This window comes from Paralichthys olivaceus, chromosome 8 (assembly GCF_024713975.1).
Source record: "Paralichthys olivaceus isolate ysfri-2021 chromosome 8, ASM2471397v2, whole genome shotgun sequence".
NCBI classification, from domain to species: Eukaryota; Metazoa; Chordata; class Actinopteri; order Pleuronectiformes; family Paralichthyidae; genus Paralichthys; species Paralichthys olivaceus.
The window spans coordinates 12,647,107-12,664,846 of record NC_091100.1 but is presented as its reverse complement, the minus strand read 5'-3'; the positions used below and the strand labels follow the sequence as shown (position 1 = coordinate 12,664,846).

General features: G+C 42.5%; 1 protein-coding gene across 2 annotated transcripts in view; it reads left to right on the top strand.

Annotated features, from left to right (window-relative positions):
- The first annotated feature begins 14,396 nt into the window (after positions 1-14,396).
- The window catches only part of pcdh7a (protocadherin 7a), a 44,270-nt gene continuing 40,926 nt past the window's right edge, over positions 14,397-17,740 (top strand). Inside the window, exon 1 of one of the 2 annotated variants that reach the window (XM_069530306.1) lies at positions 14,397-16,993. In XM_069530306.1, coding sequence (XP_069386407.1) covers positions 15,573-16,993 — 1,421 coding nt within the window. In that variant the 5' untranslated portion in view covers positions 14,397-15,572. The remainder of the gene's footprint in view (positions 16,994-17,740) is intronic. The other variant, XM_069530305.1, reaches the window with a different exon arrangement.

Here is a 17,740-nt window from a genome sequence, read left to right as displayed (position 1 = left end):
ACATTGGGCAGTTCTGGTCCGGAGCAGGGAGGTTCCAACCTTTGGTGAATCGAAGGTTTGAGTCAAGACTGAAAATGCTATGTTCAGTAAAGGCACACTAAGTTACAACAGTTGGGGTTTTATCCATCTGTGACAGCCCACCAAGTGACTTCCTGTTGATGTCACTCCTTGAAGGAGCCTGGGTGGGTCGTCAGGGTAACTGATTGCACCTGAGAGGTGGGAGGAGCAAAAGGCATAAAGGGGTTGCTTCCCCAGTCTGTGTCCTCTCTCTCCCTGGGCAGCTGCCACCTGACATCATGGCCTCTGTATTGGTGTAGTTTGGTTTGTTTCTACATTTGTTTCAACACTCTCACCTACACTTTCCCTCATGCACACACGCCTTACACTACTGATACTCACCATACTTACATACTTCATCGTTTGAGTTTATTTCTTTGGTTATTTGAATAAATCACGTTGTTTCGTCCTTATCAGTGTGTGCGATTTCCCTGTTGTTACAGCCCTGAGCCAAGCTGTAACACATCTATATTGTGACTCAGATCAGATCTCAATTTATTGCCAATTAATGCAGAAAACGAGGTCATTCCGAAAGGTTCACATAGCGTTTATTGACCTGATGTTCCTAAACTACCCACGTCATTTGACTTACAACACAAGATCCAAAATAGGGCCATGATTAAACACACACACAAATACACACACAGCTCCCTCTCTCATATATCACTGTGGATGTTGGAGAAAAAGTGCTGAACACTGTCTGATGACCGGTAGCAGGGCCTGCAGGCTTTGCCAGAGCGGACATATTCACAGTACACAAATCATCTCAAGTATGTGCAGCCAATGAGCAGTCGCAGTGAACAACTCGATGGGGCTTTTTCAAGTGTCAGCACAGCGCTGCAGCCCTCATATCGGAAGCTGGACGCTGCTAAACACGTTCACTTTTTAGTTTAGAATGCATATCACACAGTCACAAGGTCTGGTACCACCCAGCAAGCGGAGTGTATACGCAACTTATTTCCATGTTGGACGTAGCAGAAATGTTCATCGTTGTGGGATATAATATAAAACATAAAAACCCAAATTATATGCTCATCCCTCTGTGTCAGTAAATTTAAGGCTGGTTGACAAGTGCAAACTTACTTATTTTTTATTTGCATGTATTTTACAGATTGAAATCAAGTTAACATCATTGTCAACCACCTCAGACAAAATGGATCAACTGCTGATTTCAAATTTTTCTCGAAACATTGTCCCAGATTTACGCATCCATGCTTGACCATCACACTTTTTTGCTCCACACTTTCTGCCCCATGCATGACTGTCTCTATGACCCACAGCTTGTTGTACACAGTATTTCAGAGTTTAACTGACTTGTTTCATGACTGGAACCGTATTTGTTCAGTTGTCAGTACATTTACGTTTCCTCTTTCCTCAGGGGATTGTGGCTACAATAAACTATGAATCCTGCTGCAAAGAACATCTCCTACAAAAGATATAGAGCCTGGTGATTCTTTAATAGAGACTTTTACTTTGCTATTCACCCCTGGTGTTACTTTAGTGGTCACTTTGCAGACAAGCAAAAGGTTTTGACTCACCAAAATTCTTGGGAGATTTTGAACAATGCAAATCAAGAGGTGACATCCCTACCGGGGAAAAACCTGTTATGACAAATAAAGGTGAAGTGTGGAAAGTTAAAATTTGTTCTGGTGCTGTCTTTTATTTGCCAAAGGTCTGTAACTTTTTGACAGCTAGTGCTGTAGCAGTGAATTTCCAGTGGGGTAAGCCCATTCTGTCTGTGCCAGCATGCTTGTTATTCTGATGATGGAGGGAAAGGAGAAGAGGAGGAAAAGCTTCCTGATCTTCATTAAGAATGACTCAGCTGCTTTTTCAGTCTGTCAGCATTTCTAAAGCTGATGACGTTCCAGGGCCACTGCTAAGAGAGCTATTCAACACAGGAATAGAGAGTTTAAGACCAAGGCTGCCACTGCCTCAATTAAACTGTTAGTGTAAATTATGTGTGTGTGATTAGATAAAGACAGTGCAGGTTAAGGCAAAGAATAAGAAAATGAGCTTTACACAAGCTCTTTAAATTAATATTCTGAACGTGATTAGAAAGAGATTTAGTTGAGAGGCAACAAGACAGAGACACACTTCTTAAAGAATCATGAACAGTTAAGTCCATGATACCACAGATGGCAGTTATATGACATGTCCCACCCTTCTCCTTGATGATAATCTGCTTATAACACCCGAATGAGAAATGTATAAAGCCAATTGTATTGCACTGACACCAGCGGAGCATTCCAGTGTGTTTTTATATTCATTTTGGTGAAAGGTTTCAAAACTTTTAAGGAGTATTTATTATATTTTCCAGATGATTCCATTTGTGCATTTTATTCTCATAGATGACTGAAAGTGTGTCTCTCTCCCCATTCATTCGGAGAGGAGCCTGGTTTTGTCAAAACAAAATAACTGCCTGGGGGCATTGCCAAGATGGCAGCCAAGTGGCAATACTTCCTTGCAGGAAATAATTCAATTCTTGTTGCTTATATAAATGTCAATGTTAATATGACTACTGCTACTACATTAAACCTTTAGTGTGTCTGCTCTTTCCCGGAGTCAGAGTAGTTACACAAACACTGTCAAATACAGATCCAAAACAATGATTCATTATTTAGGTAGAGTAAATGTAATAAATAAACTATATATTCCAAATATTTTTCAAATGCCATCCAATTCAAAAAATACTAAAATGACATCCCTGTCTGCTCTCATTCCTTTTTGGAGCTTGACTTCCAGGAAATGCCAAACAATGGCAATTTGTGTTTTTCCCTTCTGTCTGCCTATTGCTTTCTTTTTTACACTGTAATCCTCTGAACAACGGATTTCTTCTTTTACTTGGACCAAAGTTAGAAACTTTTCTTAGACACTTTAGACGGTTTCCCTGCCTAACTCCTAGGTGTTGTTTTCTGCTGCATCTTGGTCATTGCTTTTGCTCTCCTCTTCCGCTCTGGTTAACTTGCTAGTTGATTTAAAACATTGCAACTAATGTACAGATTTAAAATCAGCTACACAGTCAAATACAGATATCAATGCCTGGTACTTAATTGGCTTTTTTGAACTACATTGGCAAGGGCTTGGATGTAACAGATGTTCGTCTATCTATATGTATGAGGCCCACGCTCCTGCTTTAAGGATTTGTTGCCAACTTTTGCTTTTCAAATAGTTACTGACACAAAGAAAACGTTGTTAGAACTATTTTCTGAGCGACAGAAAGAGCTTGTTTACTGTGAAATGTGGTGATCAGAGACTCCCTGCATCTTCTTGAAGTGGTGGAAATTTATTAAAGATGTAGGTATCTCATTGAAGAAAAGAAGTTGAGAAGAGACATGAGGCTTATGTCTGTTGCAAGGTGTTATTCTGCATTAAGGTTTTGCTTTTTCATTACTTCTCTTGGTTCCCCAACTGGTCTGCTCCTAAAAACTACAGAAGTTTTAACTCTGTACAACTGCAGGCATATATTAAAAAAACTAGCATAGGCTTTTTACAATAATGCTGACGGTTTGCTCAGCACTATGGATGCCTTTTTTGCTTTTCATTGCAGCAAAGCTGCCTGAATTGCAATGCATTAACAAAGCAAATAACCACTATGCTGTGTCTAAAGGAATTTCTTTTATTTATAAAATTTTTCAAAAGAGACATAAGAGCTATACAATTCTGTATATGCAAGATGAGTTTAACGCGAAAGAAATATGTGAAACGTTCCTCACTATGTCAGAGAAAGGATGAAAATAAGGAATGAGAGACAGACTTTATAGACAGCATGAGAGCAGGTTGGGGGGAAGCCTTCGAGAGGGAATCACAGAGATGAGGGATCACTAAGAAACAAAGCAGTGACTGTCTTTGATGTGTGGGGGGGGTAGAATGGTTGGTACGTGTGCATCTCTGTGTGTGCATTTGTATATACATGCACATGCATCGTGTATGCTCCCTGCTCTGTCAAGACCTCTCTGCTGTCTTACCTTACTTCCAGACCTGACAGGAGGGAAGTTAAAAGTAGTAATGGATAAGAATGTTTGCATCTGCTCACGCATGTGTGTTTGTTGCAGACTGCATATCTGACTTGTGTGTGAGACCAAGTTTGTTTCGTATGCATGCAAGATAGAATCTTCTCTGGCTGCATCATGATTTTGTGAGTGTGTGTGTGTGTGTGTGTGTGTGTGTGTGTGTGTGTGTGTGTGTGTGTGTGTGTGTGTGTGGCATTCATTGGTGTGGAGGTGAGAATGGCTGAAAGAGAGAGGAGAGTACAACCAACTCTCTTTCAGTCTAGAGTCATTTTTGAGATTCATCCTCTGCTACGTGTCTTCCATTTCCATTAAGTAGCAACAGAATCCCAATACACACGTTGAAATGAATAAATTAATATGTTTGATGGATTCTCAGGCACATTTGTGAAAGTGAAAGATCTCTCCTGCGGATAAAGGAGTCAATCTAAACATTTCGGAAGAAGGATTTAGCATTTGTAACTGCACAGGGGATCGGTTCCAATACTGATATGCTCTCATATAAAGGTCTGAAAGATCATTACACTTCAGAATTAAGAATTGGAAAAGCTGAAAATTACTGCTCAGTGAACACAGAGGTCAGAAGAAAGGATTCTGCCTTTTAAAAAACAATACATTTGTTAAAATCGTGGTTTCAGAGAGATTCGATTTCCAGGTCTTTCAGTCTTCATGCCAAAGTGTCTTTAATGGGCAAGACACTGAATGAAAAGAGAGAGAGGTGGGAAATGATATGTAACAAACGTCCTGAGCTAAATGAGTGCACGGCTGTAACCATTATTATTTTGTTAACAATGGACATGAATAAAAATGTGAAGAGTCGAGAGAGTGATGAACCGATGCAGAATTATTGCCCACTTCTGTAGTTTACACGCTACAGAACTTTATAGTGACTGCCAGCTCATTGTTTTGGTTTTTACGGCCCACGGCTTTACTGGCTCACTCTCATCACTCTCATTGAACTGTCTGCAGCTGCGGAGCCTGTTTCTGACACTGATGCACCAACAACCTTGATACACTACCTGCCCAGCACCACATGGCACACAAGCAGTTCGTAGGAGCTGTAAGTGGGAACGGAAATGTCCGGGTCAGTTGGACTGGACATTTCCCAGAACTTTTCCTGCCATCCCCCTAATGAGCCCATCTGAGAATACAGCAGGAAAGTATAGACATGTTGATGACATGCATGCTCTACCTAAGTGCCACTCCTCACCAGAGCTCATAGCTCAAGTAAATCCTCAGATCCTCTGCCTGTATTTAACTTTCCTGACAAACTCTACAAAAGTTTAAATCTTATTTTTTGCAGCCATCCCCACATGTATCATAAGTAACATGAAACTAACCTTCCGAGAGATTCAACATAAATTTCACATAAATGTCACAAAGTTCCTTCAACAGTACATCCAAGTGCAATTCAACTTTAATCCAAGCACAAACACAATATCTGTAAAAGTGTTCTTACGTGAGGCCACTAACCCATCAATCATCTTGTCAGTCTATTAGGTAAAGCAGACTGACAGGGATGAGAACAGGGGTGATACATCAGGATAAGGTAAATTCACAATATATCCCACCAGCCATGGAGACTCCCTGTGGGATTCAGTGGTCTCTGCAGTTATTCCATCCTGCCAGTGATGAAAATAAATCCCAAAGGGGAAACATTCACTGTGTGCGACTGTAGATCTGTTTTGTGGCCCACAGCAGATTGGTTCAGATTTGTCCACTGGGGGGAAAGAAATATACAGTATGGAAAAAAATAATTCAAAGTATCTGAGAGGTTTACATGCGTGTATGTGATGTTGCAGGCAAGAATACTGCTGCACATGTCCTCAGGGGAAAAGCTACAGTCAACAGATCAGAATAAAAAGTCACAAACAGAACCGTGGCTTTGTTTGGCTCTACAAAGCTGTCTCAGGTGCATTCGCTATCAATCCAATCCATCATTATCCATCATGTGTATTTTGGTTGTTTTACTGAGTTGGTGTCTGCCTACTCGCAGGAAAATAAAAAGTCTAATAGGTAATCCACATAGAAATCATTTTAAGAAGTGCTTCTGACATCTGTCAGTTGTGTGTCTCGCAAAACAAATTCAAATCAGTTTTTATCAAAAGTAGAAACCAACAGACACATCACACACTCTGAGTTAGAGCTGGGTGATATGGTCTATTAATAAAATCATTGTAAAATATATTTCTAGTGTATGATAATATTAAATGTCAAAGCACTTTGATGATTTAAGTGCAACATATGTTTACATTAAAAGTTAATTAGAGGTTTATATTGGAATAGTGTTATACTTGCAAGGAATTTAATCTAACAAAACCAAATTAATCGAGACAATTATAAATAGAGGTATCTCTTCAATGTAAAGTTAATATAAAAAAGTATAACTTAAACTGCACATATCATGCATGATATTTGTGACACACCGTTTCAAAAACTGTAAGATAAAAAAAACATAGCGTGTGAATCGTGGAGGCATGAGAGGTTGCAGCCTGTCAAACTGTCAAAACTAAACTAACTATAATTTATTTAAGATTAATCACATATTACCACAGATACTTTGAAATGTTTCTCTTCCACTGGTTTCACATTTTAATGTTGACAAAAACCCAGAGTGTTAAATAACGCACACACACACGCGCGCGCACACACACACACACACACATGCACACACACGCACAATGAAGACACACGCTCACACTCCTGTGATGTGACTGTTATTATTCTGCAGAGTGTTACGTCACAGCGCCTTTGTGGTTCACACACCTTGATATTGTTATGATACAGCTTTTGAAATGACCTGTTGTCACGTTGTCACACAAAAAGTGCAATTTAATTTTTGTTGTCTTGAAATGTTTCTCTCAGGGTTTATTGTTGAATTCCCTTTTTTCTTCAATGTTGCTTTAAGGTGTTTTGTTAACAGTCTTTGTTGAGTGTGAGTTCTATAGAGCAAGGCTACATTCAGTAGGCCAACATTATGCTATTTGGTTTTTTTTTTCATTTAACAGCCTTTGTGTGCAATCGCCTGGTTTGAGTAAATGCTGATGTGTTTTCAAACTTTTTCCACCATGTGATTTCCACCTTTTTTGCATTTAATTTTAAAGCTGCTTGCAGAGAAAACAGACATGATGATAAAGAAAAATGTTTGCAGGATGACTGCAATCTTCATACTCATGTGATTCTATGCATCAGAAGGAGGAGACACACAGAAAGGGATTTTCACAACAGCAAAGGTATTATTAACTCAATAATCTCTCATTGGAAACCAATCTAAAATGTCATTGAAATAAATAACATCCTGATGTCACAATACTAAGTGAAATTGAAAGAGGCTGAAGAACACAGATATGAGGCAGCACCAGTCCTCCCCCCACTCCTCTCTCTTCCTCCTCACTTTTCACGTCTGCAGGTAACACTGATTTATTCGAGATGAAGGCTAAGCTTGAAAGAAGTGTCCAGAATCAGATGATAACTTAGGCAACAGACGGACAGCCATCAGCTTCTCTGCATCAATTCACCATTGTAAGACCATGACAGCAGACTGCAGACCAAACAATCGAACATCACACTTTTCTACATACTTTTTGATCTGGAGAAAAGACAGAGGTTACTGTAAACTTGTGTAAAACTAGAATATCAGTGAGTAGAGCGCATAACTGTACCAAGGCCCAACAGTCCCCTTAAATTCAATCACTCTGCACCAAATTTCACACAGTTCACTGAATGTGCCTCATTTCTCTCATTAAGATCCATGAGAAACTGTGAAAATGTTGAAAATGCTCAGTGTTAAAGAACTGGATGGATGGATGGATGGATAGATAGATAGAAAGATAGATAGATAGATAGATAGATAGATAGATAGATAGATAGATAGATAGATAGATTAATACGAGAATCAAACAAAGACCACATCAATTATTACCACACTAAAAAACTATATAAATATATTTATGAATATGTATTCAGGCTGCAGGGAGAGGTCTTCTCAGAGAGGGTCATCACAATATGATGCAATAAAAAGGCTAACAAACAAACATTATATCAACTAAATTACTAAGTACGACAAATAATAGGTTGCAGTACAATTAGTAGTATTCGTCAATCCATTAGTACTTTATACTCTATGCACCATATCCCTGTTAGGAAGTTTTTAGCTTGTGTCTGCGGTTGCTCTGTGTCACTACGGTTTTTCTGTTTTGGCACATGCAACAATATTGGAGCCTCTTTCCCTGAAGATATTAAATATTTCATTGTTTTTTTTCACAGATATTCTCGTAGTTAGAGCGCAAATGATTTAGCCTCTTTCAAGGCCTCTGACAGCAGTTGTTTCATGTTACTTTAAAAAGACATCACTCTGCTGATTACAAGGCCTGACTGACAAAAACAACTAATTGGCATTCAAGCTGATTCAGCCCACATTTGTTGCAGTGTTTGCAGTTATGATTAGGTTATTATGGAGTTTTGAATTAATGACATATAAACTGAAATATTCATAGCAAATATATATTTAAATACTCACATAACAATATGCACCATATAGGTGCACATGTTAATTAATATAAAGAAGTCTATCACAATAAAAATAAAATGTGACTTTTCACAGTTGTAAAGCTGAAATCCAGATTTGTGAGTGGTAAAGTTAAAGGGATAGTTCACTGAAAAATGAAAATTCACTTATCTACTCACCACTAAGCCAATGGAGGAGGGGTGGGTGAAGTGTTTGTGTTCACTTCTTCAAACATAAAAAACTAGACATAAAAAAACATTCAATGCCTCATAACGAGTCTAAATGTCCCCTGATATCCTGTAAATGACGACGTTTTTAGTTGAATTTGAATGCTGGGGCTTACAGACACTTGGATGACACCACTGGTTTTTTAACGTTTGAAGATGTCTTCCCCAGTTGCTTCAATTTTATTGGATTTGGCTGCAACGCTATTTACCCCTTTAACTCCAATAGAGTTCACCCACCCTTTCATCAGCATAGTGAGTAGATGATGAGTGAATTTTAATTTTTCTGTGAAATATCCCTTTCACAGCATGTTTCTGCTGAAGGGGCTCAGGTGGTTCTTTCATTGTCTCAGAGAGGACACTTGACTTCGCCCCTCCACCTATTCTCTGTAACTATGTCCTGACAATATGGACTGTGGTCCACAACACAGTTGGCATTTTTGATCGGCTTATTGAGCCATTCAGCTTTACCAACCTTGACGCTGCTTCTATAGCACATCATAAAATAGAGTGCACCTGCTAGCGACTGTCCTTTAGTAAGATATTCTACTACTGAAAGACATGAGCTCCTTCACTACTCTGCATGTTTGTCTCTTTGTGTGTTGTAGAAGGGGATATTTTTTTTGTACAAATTGGCAGCATGTGTTAAAAAAACTACCCAAATGTCTGATGTGTTTGTTCTCTGTGATCCAAAGCCCCTGACAGAGAGATGGAATGAAATATATTGCCTAGGTGCAAGGGACCTGACATCCCTTAGTGCTTTTATCACCTTTTATAAATCTGTCCACACCATCCTATCTTCATTCCAGTTTTCATATCGCTCCCTGTAGACCCCAGAGATGATTCCCCAACACTGAGCTGCATGACCTCATAATTTCTGCACCCCAGTCACCATCTCTCAACACTTATATTGCCATAAACATTTACCCCATTAAGCCAAATGGCCCTAGTTTAACCGCAGAACTGGAACATAAATCCAGAGTTGTAAGTTTTGGCCACAGAGACTGAATGGGCATCTTCAAATCCACCTGCTGTGTTGGTCCCTGGAGGTGCAGCAGCACAAACAGTGCAGAATAGCTGGCTGAGGTCCGATTACATATCATAGTGTGTGATTAATTAATTCACTCTTGGTCAGCAACATCCCCACAGTCATCGCTCTGAAACAGCTTTTGCAATCATGGTGACGCATGACGACAACAGCTAAGCAAATAGAAAGAGGCTTCTCAAAGAAATCATGTTGTTGGAGCTGCACGACCTGAACGCAGCAGCTCCAATGGTGTGGGTTTTCTTTTTTATTAACTTGTGCAGTGATGATGAAAATGAATGGTGACGAGGGATTTTAACTTACCACATCATTCCTACACTATTCCCCTTTTATTTCTACTATATTTTATATCAAAAATCCTCATGTTATACAATTGCAGACGCAGTTGCATTTGCACTAAACTGCGACATCTATTTTCAGTGCAAAGTACTGCACACATTTTTCCAACAAATGCCAACAATTCGCCTTGCACCGCTTAATCTGAATGACTCCCCCAGCAGGTGACACCTCTCCTCCTTCTTGAGCGTTAGGTAGTGTCATCTCAAACCTACCCTTATCTCCACTGTTTGGAGCACGTAGTCCACTGGTATGTAGAATTCCCAAAACCTGCAACTTACAAAACTCAAGAGAGGTTTCCTTGCATGTGCAGTCTTGCTTCTATGTGTTTGGTAGAAGAAGACTAGTGCACAGACATCACAGGGCTTCACCAGCCCTGATCATCAAGGTATCGGATTTAACTTTGTCCTGCCTCATTTGCTCCTTCTCACCTATATGAGAAAGCTGCTGCAGCCCTGACAGGTGGAGGCGGGGGCGGCGAGCTGGTGGAGCTTGGCGTGAGGCAGGTAATGGATCAAAGCGGTGAACCTGGAGCTAAAGTCTACAATCAGTCAGGATCCTTCCACACAGCCCTGGGCTTGTGTCTTCTGGCCGTCAGGAGGTAAACTGCCGAGCGCCCAGTAGGTGGTCTGTCTGTGATGTGATTCAGGGATTCAAAACAAGCAACAAGACTGTCAAAGGGCCTCATGACGACTGGGGTCAGACTGACAGCTTTACAGTCATTAAGGCCTTTGATGCTCAGTTTATTGGACTAAAAATCTCAGTTGAAGTTCCATTACAACTGCTGCTGCTCAAATAATCATGTGGCAGAAGTAAACTGCAAGTAGTGTCGTGTCACTACACTTCCCCTTAAATAAGACCAAAAATTCCTGTTTGTCCGCATCAAAACAAGGTTAGATTACACATTTTTTACAAAGATTCAGTTAACAATTAGCAGTACTCATTTATGCTGCAGTTTTTGTGGCAAATTTGTTGAAACGGAGGAAAAAAGCCTCAAGGAAATGTAACTAAAGAGGCATTCCAACATAGGTTGTAAAAACCTGCTGAGCTGAGGCTCTATCATGAACTCTGCATGAAGTCCATTATAAATATTCATTGATATCTAAGTGAATTCATTTTTAAGTCATAGTCCTTCAGATATACCACACCTCAACGTTTTCTCCTTTCACCTGCTGTATTCTTTATTTCTCCTGCCCACACCTCTAACAGCAACAGTCCTGAGCTCATCAAATTAAAAAATCAAATTAGTAATAACAAGTTAAACTCGTTAAAAAATTAAACAGTTTCCACTATGATCACCATAGAAACATTCTTATCCAGCTTATACAGTTTGGCCCGTATAAGACTCTCTATACAACTAACATCCTACTACGCTTTAAATACTTCCTCTATTACAAAAGCCTGTTATATTCTATTCCTCTGGAGCTCATCTGTAGCAGAGAACGTAATAATAACACATCAGAGAGCATCACTGTTGCACTGGATGACATGTTCCTCTATTATAATGAACCTGGGCACTGTGGTTCATTTTGTCAGTCAGTCCCACATACACTTTTTGGATGATGCTCGCTAAATTTGTGTTAATCTGTGGCTGAAAATAGTCCCCAGTGAGTTTAGTACAGTTTATTTAATCATGTTTGAGTAACATTTGCACAAGCCCAACGGTTTTTCAGGGAATTGCTTTGATATTTGTAAGTTAAATATTGTGTTCTAACAATTGCAGAGTCTGTAGGTAATAATGGACTAGAATGTACACACAGGAAGCCAGAAAATACAGAGATGATCTAACACAGTAAATATACTGTAGGTCAGTGAACTGACAGTAAGAAAAGCATGGCATAATATCGTTCTCATTTGTTGATACGGCTGTTTGTTAGATGACTGGTGCTGTATTTAAATCTACCATAGAGGATGTTACTACGAAAAGGAGCTTGCTTAAGATGTTCTTCTGTATTTTTACTGTATGCAACCCTGACCCAATAAAGATGTTAAATATTCTGTGGATGGATTGATGGGTGGATGGATGAAGGGTTATTTTTCGAGTTAGAGTTATATCTAGGGCACATGTCTTTAAAGAGCGAGAAGAATAAGCACAATCTGCCTTCGAGATATCTGGCAAACCTGATCCCTGAGAGTTCATTTGAATATTAGCTGCTGTTGCCAGATGCTGTCAAATATATATGTCAAGAAACCATTCATTTATTTTCCCATCAATGCAAACCAAATGCTGATGCTGTGATCTTCTTTTGTGGCAATACAAACAGAGGATCATTGGGCTTTTAGGCTGCAATGGATGTCAACCCAGGTTATGTTTCTCCGACAAACATCCGGTCTTAAACTACAACACACACCCAGCGTTTGCACACACACACACACACACACAAACACGTACAGTTCACTTCTCATTCAATATGCAAATTAAAGCGGCAGTTCATTTGCTGATGAAAGAGGATTCATGCTCAATTATATCTTAATGGGTTGGATATAACAGCATGCTCAGGCCAACAGATTTTTTTATTCGGCTTTTTTTAATTAGGGCAAATCTGACATCAATTTCCTAATTCAAGTGAAGTAGGCTAAAGTGAACTGACCTGACCCAGCAACACACACACACACACACACACACACACACACACACAGGCATGGACTGACACTGGCTTTCTTTCTCCAAATTCACATGGACAAGACTGCACACATGCAAACAGCTTATTAGGTTTGTTAACTTAACCATGATCAGTCATTCCTATAACTTCCCTACCTTTAAGCACATTACACATTTTATCCCAAACCGCAGGGCCTTAGAAATATGTTTCTCTTCATTAGGACCAGGCTTTGGTTCCCATAAGGTATACTGGTCCCAACCAGGTCCCAAATCATAAACCAAAAAGAGTACACACAGACAAACACACACACTTCCTTACTTTCTCCAAATTCACATGCACGGGAATGCACGCACGCACACATGACGGGAAGGGAGCTAAAGAGCGCGCGTGGGTCGAGCGACACGCACAGGCCTGTTCCTGAAGCTGCGAGATGGGAAGGAGGGAGGAAGAGAGAGAAGTGGAGGAAAAGTCAGCGAGGGAGGGAGAGGGGAGAGGAGGGGGAGGCAAAGATATGTGACCTCTCTCTGCAGTTTGTCAGTCTTTGTTTACTCTCTGCCAGACATAAACTGCTCACTAATAGCTGCTGCACACAACTCTGCAGCGCAGCCAATAACATCATGGTGGTGGTGCGCGCGCGGGGGGGGTCCCTTCGTCCCTAGCCTGCAGGGCCGGGCAGCACAGAGTGGGCCTGCCTGTAGAGCTTCATGGAAATTAGAAATGCAGAGGGTGTTTAACAGAGCAGCAGCAGCAGCAGCAGCAGCAGCAGCAGAGGAAGCCCCGGCGCTCTTCAACAGCAGCAGACCGATGCTGCAATGCGCTCCTCACAGGAGCAGGTCGGCCCGCCGAGACACAGCATCCTCACACACACAGCAGAGCGTGCATGTGTGTGTGCGTGAGGCAGAGGAGCCTGCATCAGACACAAAGCAATGAAAACATGTCTGATCCATAAAGTACATGAAGAAAAGGGAGTGTTCGTGTTATACAGTACAGCTGTGTGGTTCTTGCAATGTTGCAGCAGAGCTGAAGCCACAGACTGGACTTTGTGTGATGTGTGCCTCTATAAACCCTCACTGACTTATAGGTCACGTGTGTTAAAGCATTTCCTCCTGTCGGTGAAAGAATGAATGAATCCAATCCACACTTGTCCCAGCAAAAGAAAAAATAGCTGCAGCAGCAAAAACATGACTGAGCACTGAGCTGACTCGTGTTAAAGCCAGATCACTCTTCTTCTTCTTGCTTTTTCTCCCCCCCTCTCTGCTGCTCTCTCCCTTTCTTTTGTCCTCTGTATGGATGTGTGAATAAAGATGTTTTCCTCCCACCAGGAGCTGTCAGCGGCCGGGACACCGAGCCATTTAATCTTCCTATATGACAGGAGGGGAGGGGAGGGTATGGGGGGGGGGGTATGTGAGGTCTGTCCCCCGGTAACCGACATATGCGCGCACGGGCGACCCAACACCGCCTCTGCTGCCTCTCCCGTTACAGCTCAGCGATCGAGTTACGCGCGCGGCCGGGGGAGAAGAAAATGTTGCGGTAGCTATATGAGAGAGGGAGGGAGAGAGGGGGAGAGAGAGAGAGAGAGAGAGAGAGAGAGAGAGAGAGAGAGAGAGAGAGAGAGAGAGAGACTGCAGCATCGCCGGAGACCAGCAGCAGCAGCAGTCCCGAGCAGTGCAGGTGAGAGAGAGAGAGAAAAAAGCCAGAGGAGCAAAGAGGAGGAGGAGGCGCATGTGGAGGAGAGAGAGAGAGAGAGAGAGAGAGAGAGAGAGAGAGAGAGAGAATGCGGGACTCCTGGAAAAAGACGCATCTCCACTCGGTCCATCACCGACACATCCATCCCGCACGCAGGACTCACAGGATTACGCCAAATTGATGCTGGTGTCGCGGGATCTTCCTCTCTCGACTCTTTGAACGGGCTCTTCTCTTTTTGTTTTCTGTTTTAATTCTTCTTTGATTCTTCTTCTTTTCACCTCAACCGGCCTGTGGAGAGAAACTCGCTGGAGAAAAGCACTCTTAACTTGCGTGAAGGCATCCGACGGCTTGGCACGTTGCTCCACTGCGGGAAAAAAAAACACAGAGAGGAGAGCGCAGCTGGATCCGGAGGCAAGAAAGGGTCCGGCAGCAGCAGCAGAGCCGAAGACTTTTTATTTCCCCTGAAACTGTTTTTATTCGTCTTTGATAATGAGTTGAATTTTCCTCGGCGTCCAACGAGCAGAGCAGTGTGGGGTTTCTTCCCCCCTTTGTGTAGTGGTGCTGCATTGCAGTTTCTAACTGTGGAAAACGCGAGAAAAAGCCGCTGTCCCACATGTGACTGGAATAAAAAGCACTTAGAACCCAGCATCATGAACTGATAAACGTCCTCTTGTGACGACGGGACAGTTCCCTGGTCTCCAGGACACAGTGAAGTGGATTAATCTGAGGCTGGGCGAATTAGTTCTTTCTCTTTTTACGCAGCAGGATGGGTTGTTTGATATCTTTGTGTCGTGAACAGCCCCGCAAGACAACGGGATTACTCTTATAGAAGTTGTAAGAAAAGGACCCCCGCAGAGCACAGGAGGAGGATAAAAGAGAGGAAAGCCTGCAACCGCTGAAGTGAACAACAGTGAGAGCGCAGCAGCTTTTCCCCGGACCTCAGGAGGCAGTCCGCAGAGAGCGATACAGGGAGAGGGCGAGAGAGGATAAATCAAACACCCACGCTGTGAGGTAACCTACACCAAACCACACAACACCAATAAAACAAGAGACGAGCCGCAGCTCGGGGGCAGACAGAGAGCGAAGGAGCGAGAAGAACCAGGAGCCATGCAGAGGCTTGGTGCAGTGCACTCCTCCGCGGCGCAGGCTCTCAGCCTCGTGGTTTTAGTGCTGCAGCTGCTGACTCAGCCACCGGGTGCAGACTCAGCTCTCCGGTACCGGGTGGCAGAGGAGGGCCCGCCTGACGTCAAGATCGGCAACGTGGCCGCAGACCTGGGCCTTACTGCAGGTACAGGCAGCGGGGATGTCACCTTCGCCCTGGAGAGCGGCTCAGAGTTCTTCAAGATTGACAACGTGACAGGTGAGCTGACAACAGGCCCACGGCGTATTGACAGGGAGAAGCTTCCACAATGCCAGATGATATTTGACGAAAACGAGTGTTTCTTGGACTTTGAGGTGTCAGTGATAGGACCACTGCAGAGCTGGGTGGACCTGTTCGAAGGCCGTGTGGTCATAACAGACATCAATGACAACACACCCTCATTCCCCTCACCTGTGCTCCAGCTCTCAGTTGAGGAAAACCGCCCAATAGGAACCCTTTACCTGCTGCCCACAGCAACAGACAGGGATTTTGGGCGCAATGGCATTGACCGGTATGAGTTGATCCAAGATGGTGGTGCTGGGTCAAGTTCATCAAGGCGCACAGCTGGAGGAAACCCCAATACTAGAGTAGAAGGACTTGGGGACCGGAGGGGAAGAAGTGGAGATAGTGGAGGAGCCAGGAGCAGTGTGTTTGAACTACAAGTTGCAGATATACCAGATGGTGAAAAACAACCACAGCTCATTGTGAAAGGCACATTGGACCGCGAGCTTAAAGACTCATATGAACTCATCCTCAGGGTTCGAGATGGAGGGAACCCGCCACGTTCCTCCCAAGCCCTGCTTCGTGTTTCCATCACTGATGTGAATGACAACAGCCCACAGTTTGAGAGGTCAACATATGAGGCCGAGATGGCAGAAAATGCTCCTCCAGGTACACCTGTGCTCCAGGTCAGAGCTTCAGACCGTGACATTGGAGTCAACGGGCAGGTGGAGTATGTCTTTGGAGCTGCCACCGAATCTGTCAGGCGACTCCTGCGGCTGGACGAGGCGACCGGATGGCTGAGTGTCCTCCACAGGATCGACAGGGAAGAGGTGGCTCAACTGAGGTTCACAGTAACAGCCAGGGACAGGGGTCAGCCTCCCCGCATGGACCGAACCACTGTAGTTCTGGCTGTTCGAGATGAAAACGACAACGTCCCAGTCGTAGAGATCCGCAAGATAGGACGGATCCCTGTTCGAGATGGTGCAGCATTAGTGCCTGAAAATGTTCTGGTGGACACACCAGTAGCTTTGGTACAAGTGTCGGACCGAGACCAGGGAGAGAATGGGGCTGTGACATGCACAGTGGTAGGAGACGTTCCATTCACACTGAAACCAGCTGGTGAAACAGCACTCCCACCGCTACCTGCAGATGAAGCCTTTGACAGGTAAGGCTCATCAAAGGTAACCTCATTAATGAGGAGCAAATGAAGAAGTCCTGAACTTTAAATCAGTAAAGAAAAAACCTAAACAGTTAAGATTCAGGGACTTTATAATACAATTAATAAGTTAATAGAGCAAACACTTGTGGGAATTGTAGTAATGAATAAGTATCCAAAACCCATCTAGAAGGATGTATTTCTTTTCCTGAGGGAAAATGAAAAAGGTAATTATAAGTAGTAATACATTAAAAGTATGACGCACCACTTTTTTTTACCCGAGGGGGGACAAAAACATTAACCAGCATGTTCATAAGGAGTAAACAATGTTTGCATATGTGCCATTAAACACCAGATTCAAAATAACCTGGAAGAATGAATGTCTTCTGGTCTTATTGTCAACAGCTGTGACATCATTCTTCAATAATCTGCCTGTATTTGTGTTAGAGGCTTGCATTGTTATTGTGTTTTTTAACTACACACACACACAGCACGCTTGATATAGATCTGCTCCATGAGGTACATTTAACTATTTCTATTTTCCACAGTAGTTCAGAGAAGAGTGGCTCAAGTGTTATTACAAACACATTTCATTTGCGCTTGGTTCAAATGCTGCCACTTATTCACTGAGGTACAGAGTAGTTAGAATACAATCTGTACGAGTATTCAGTCAAGGATTTCAGACTTTTTATATAATTTCTGCAGTGCAGGCTGCTAATGTCATTGGTCTTAAGTTAGTTGTGAATATGTTAAATG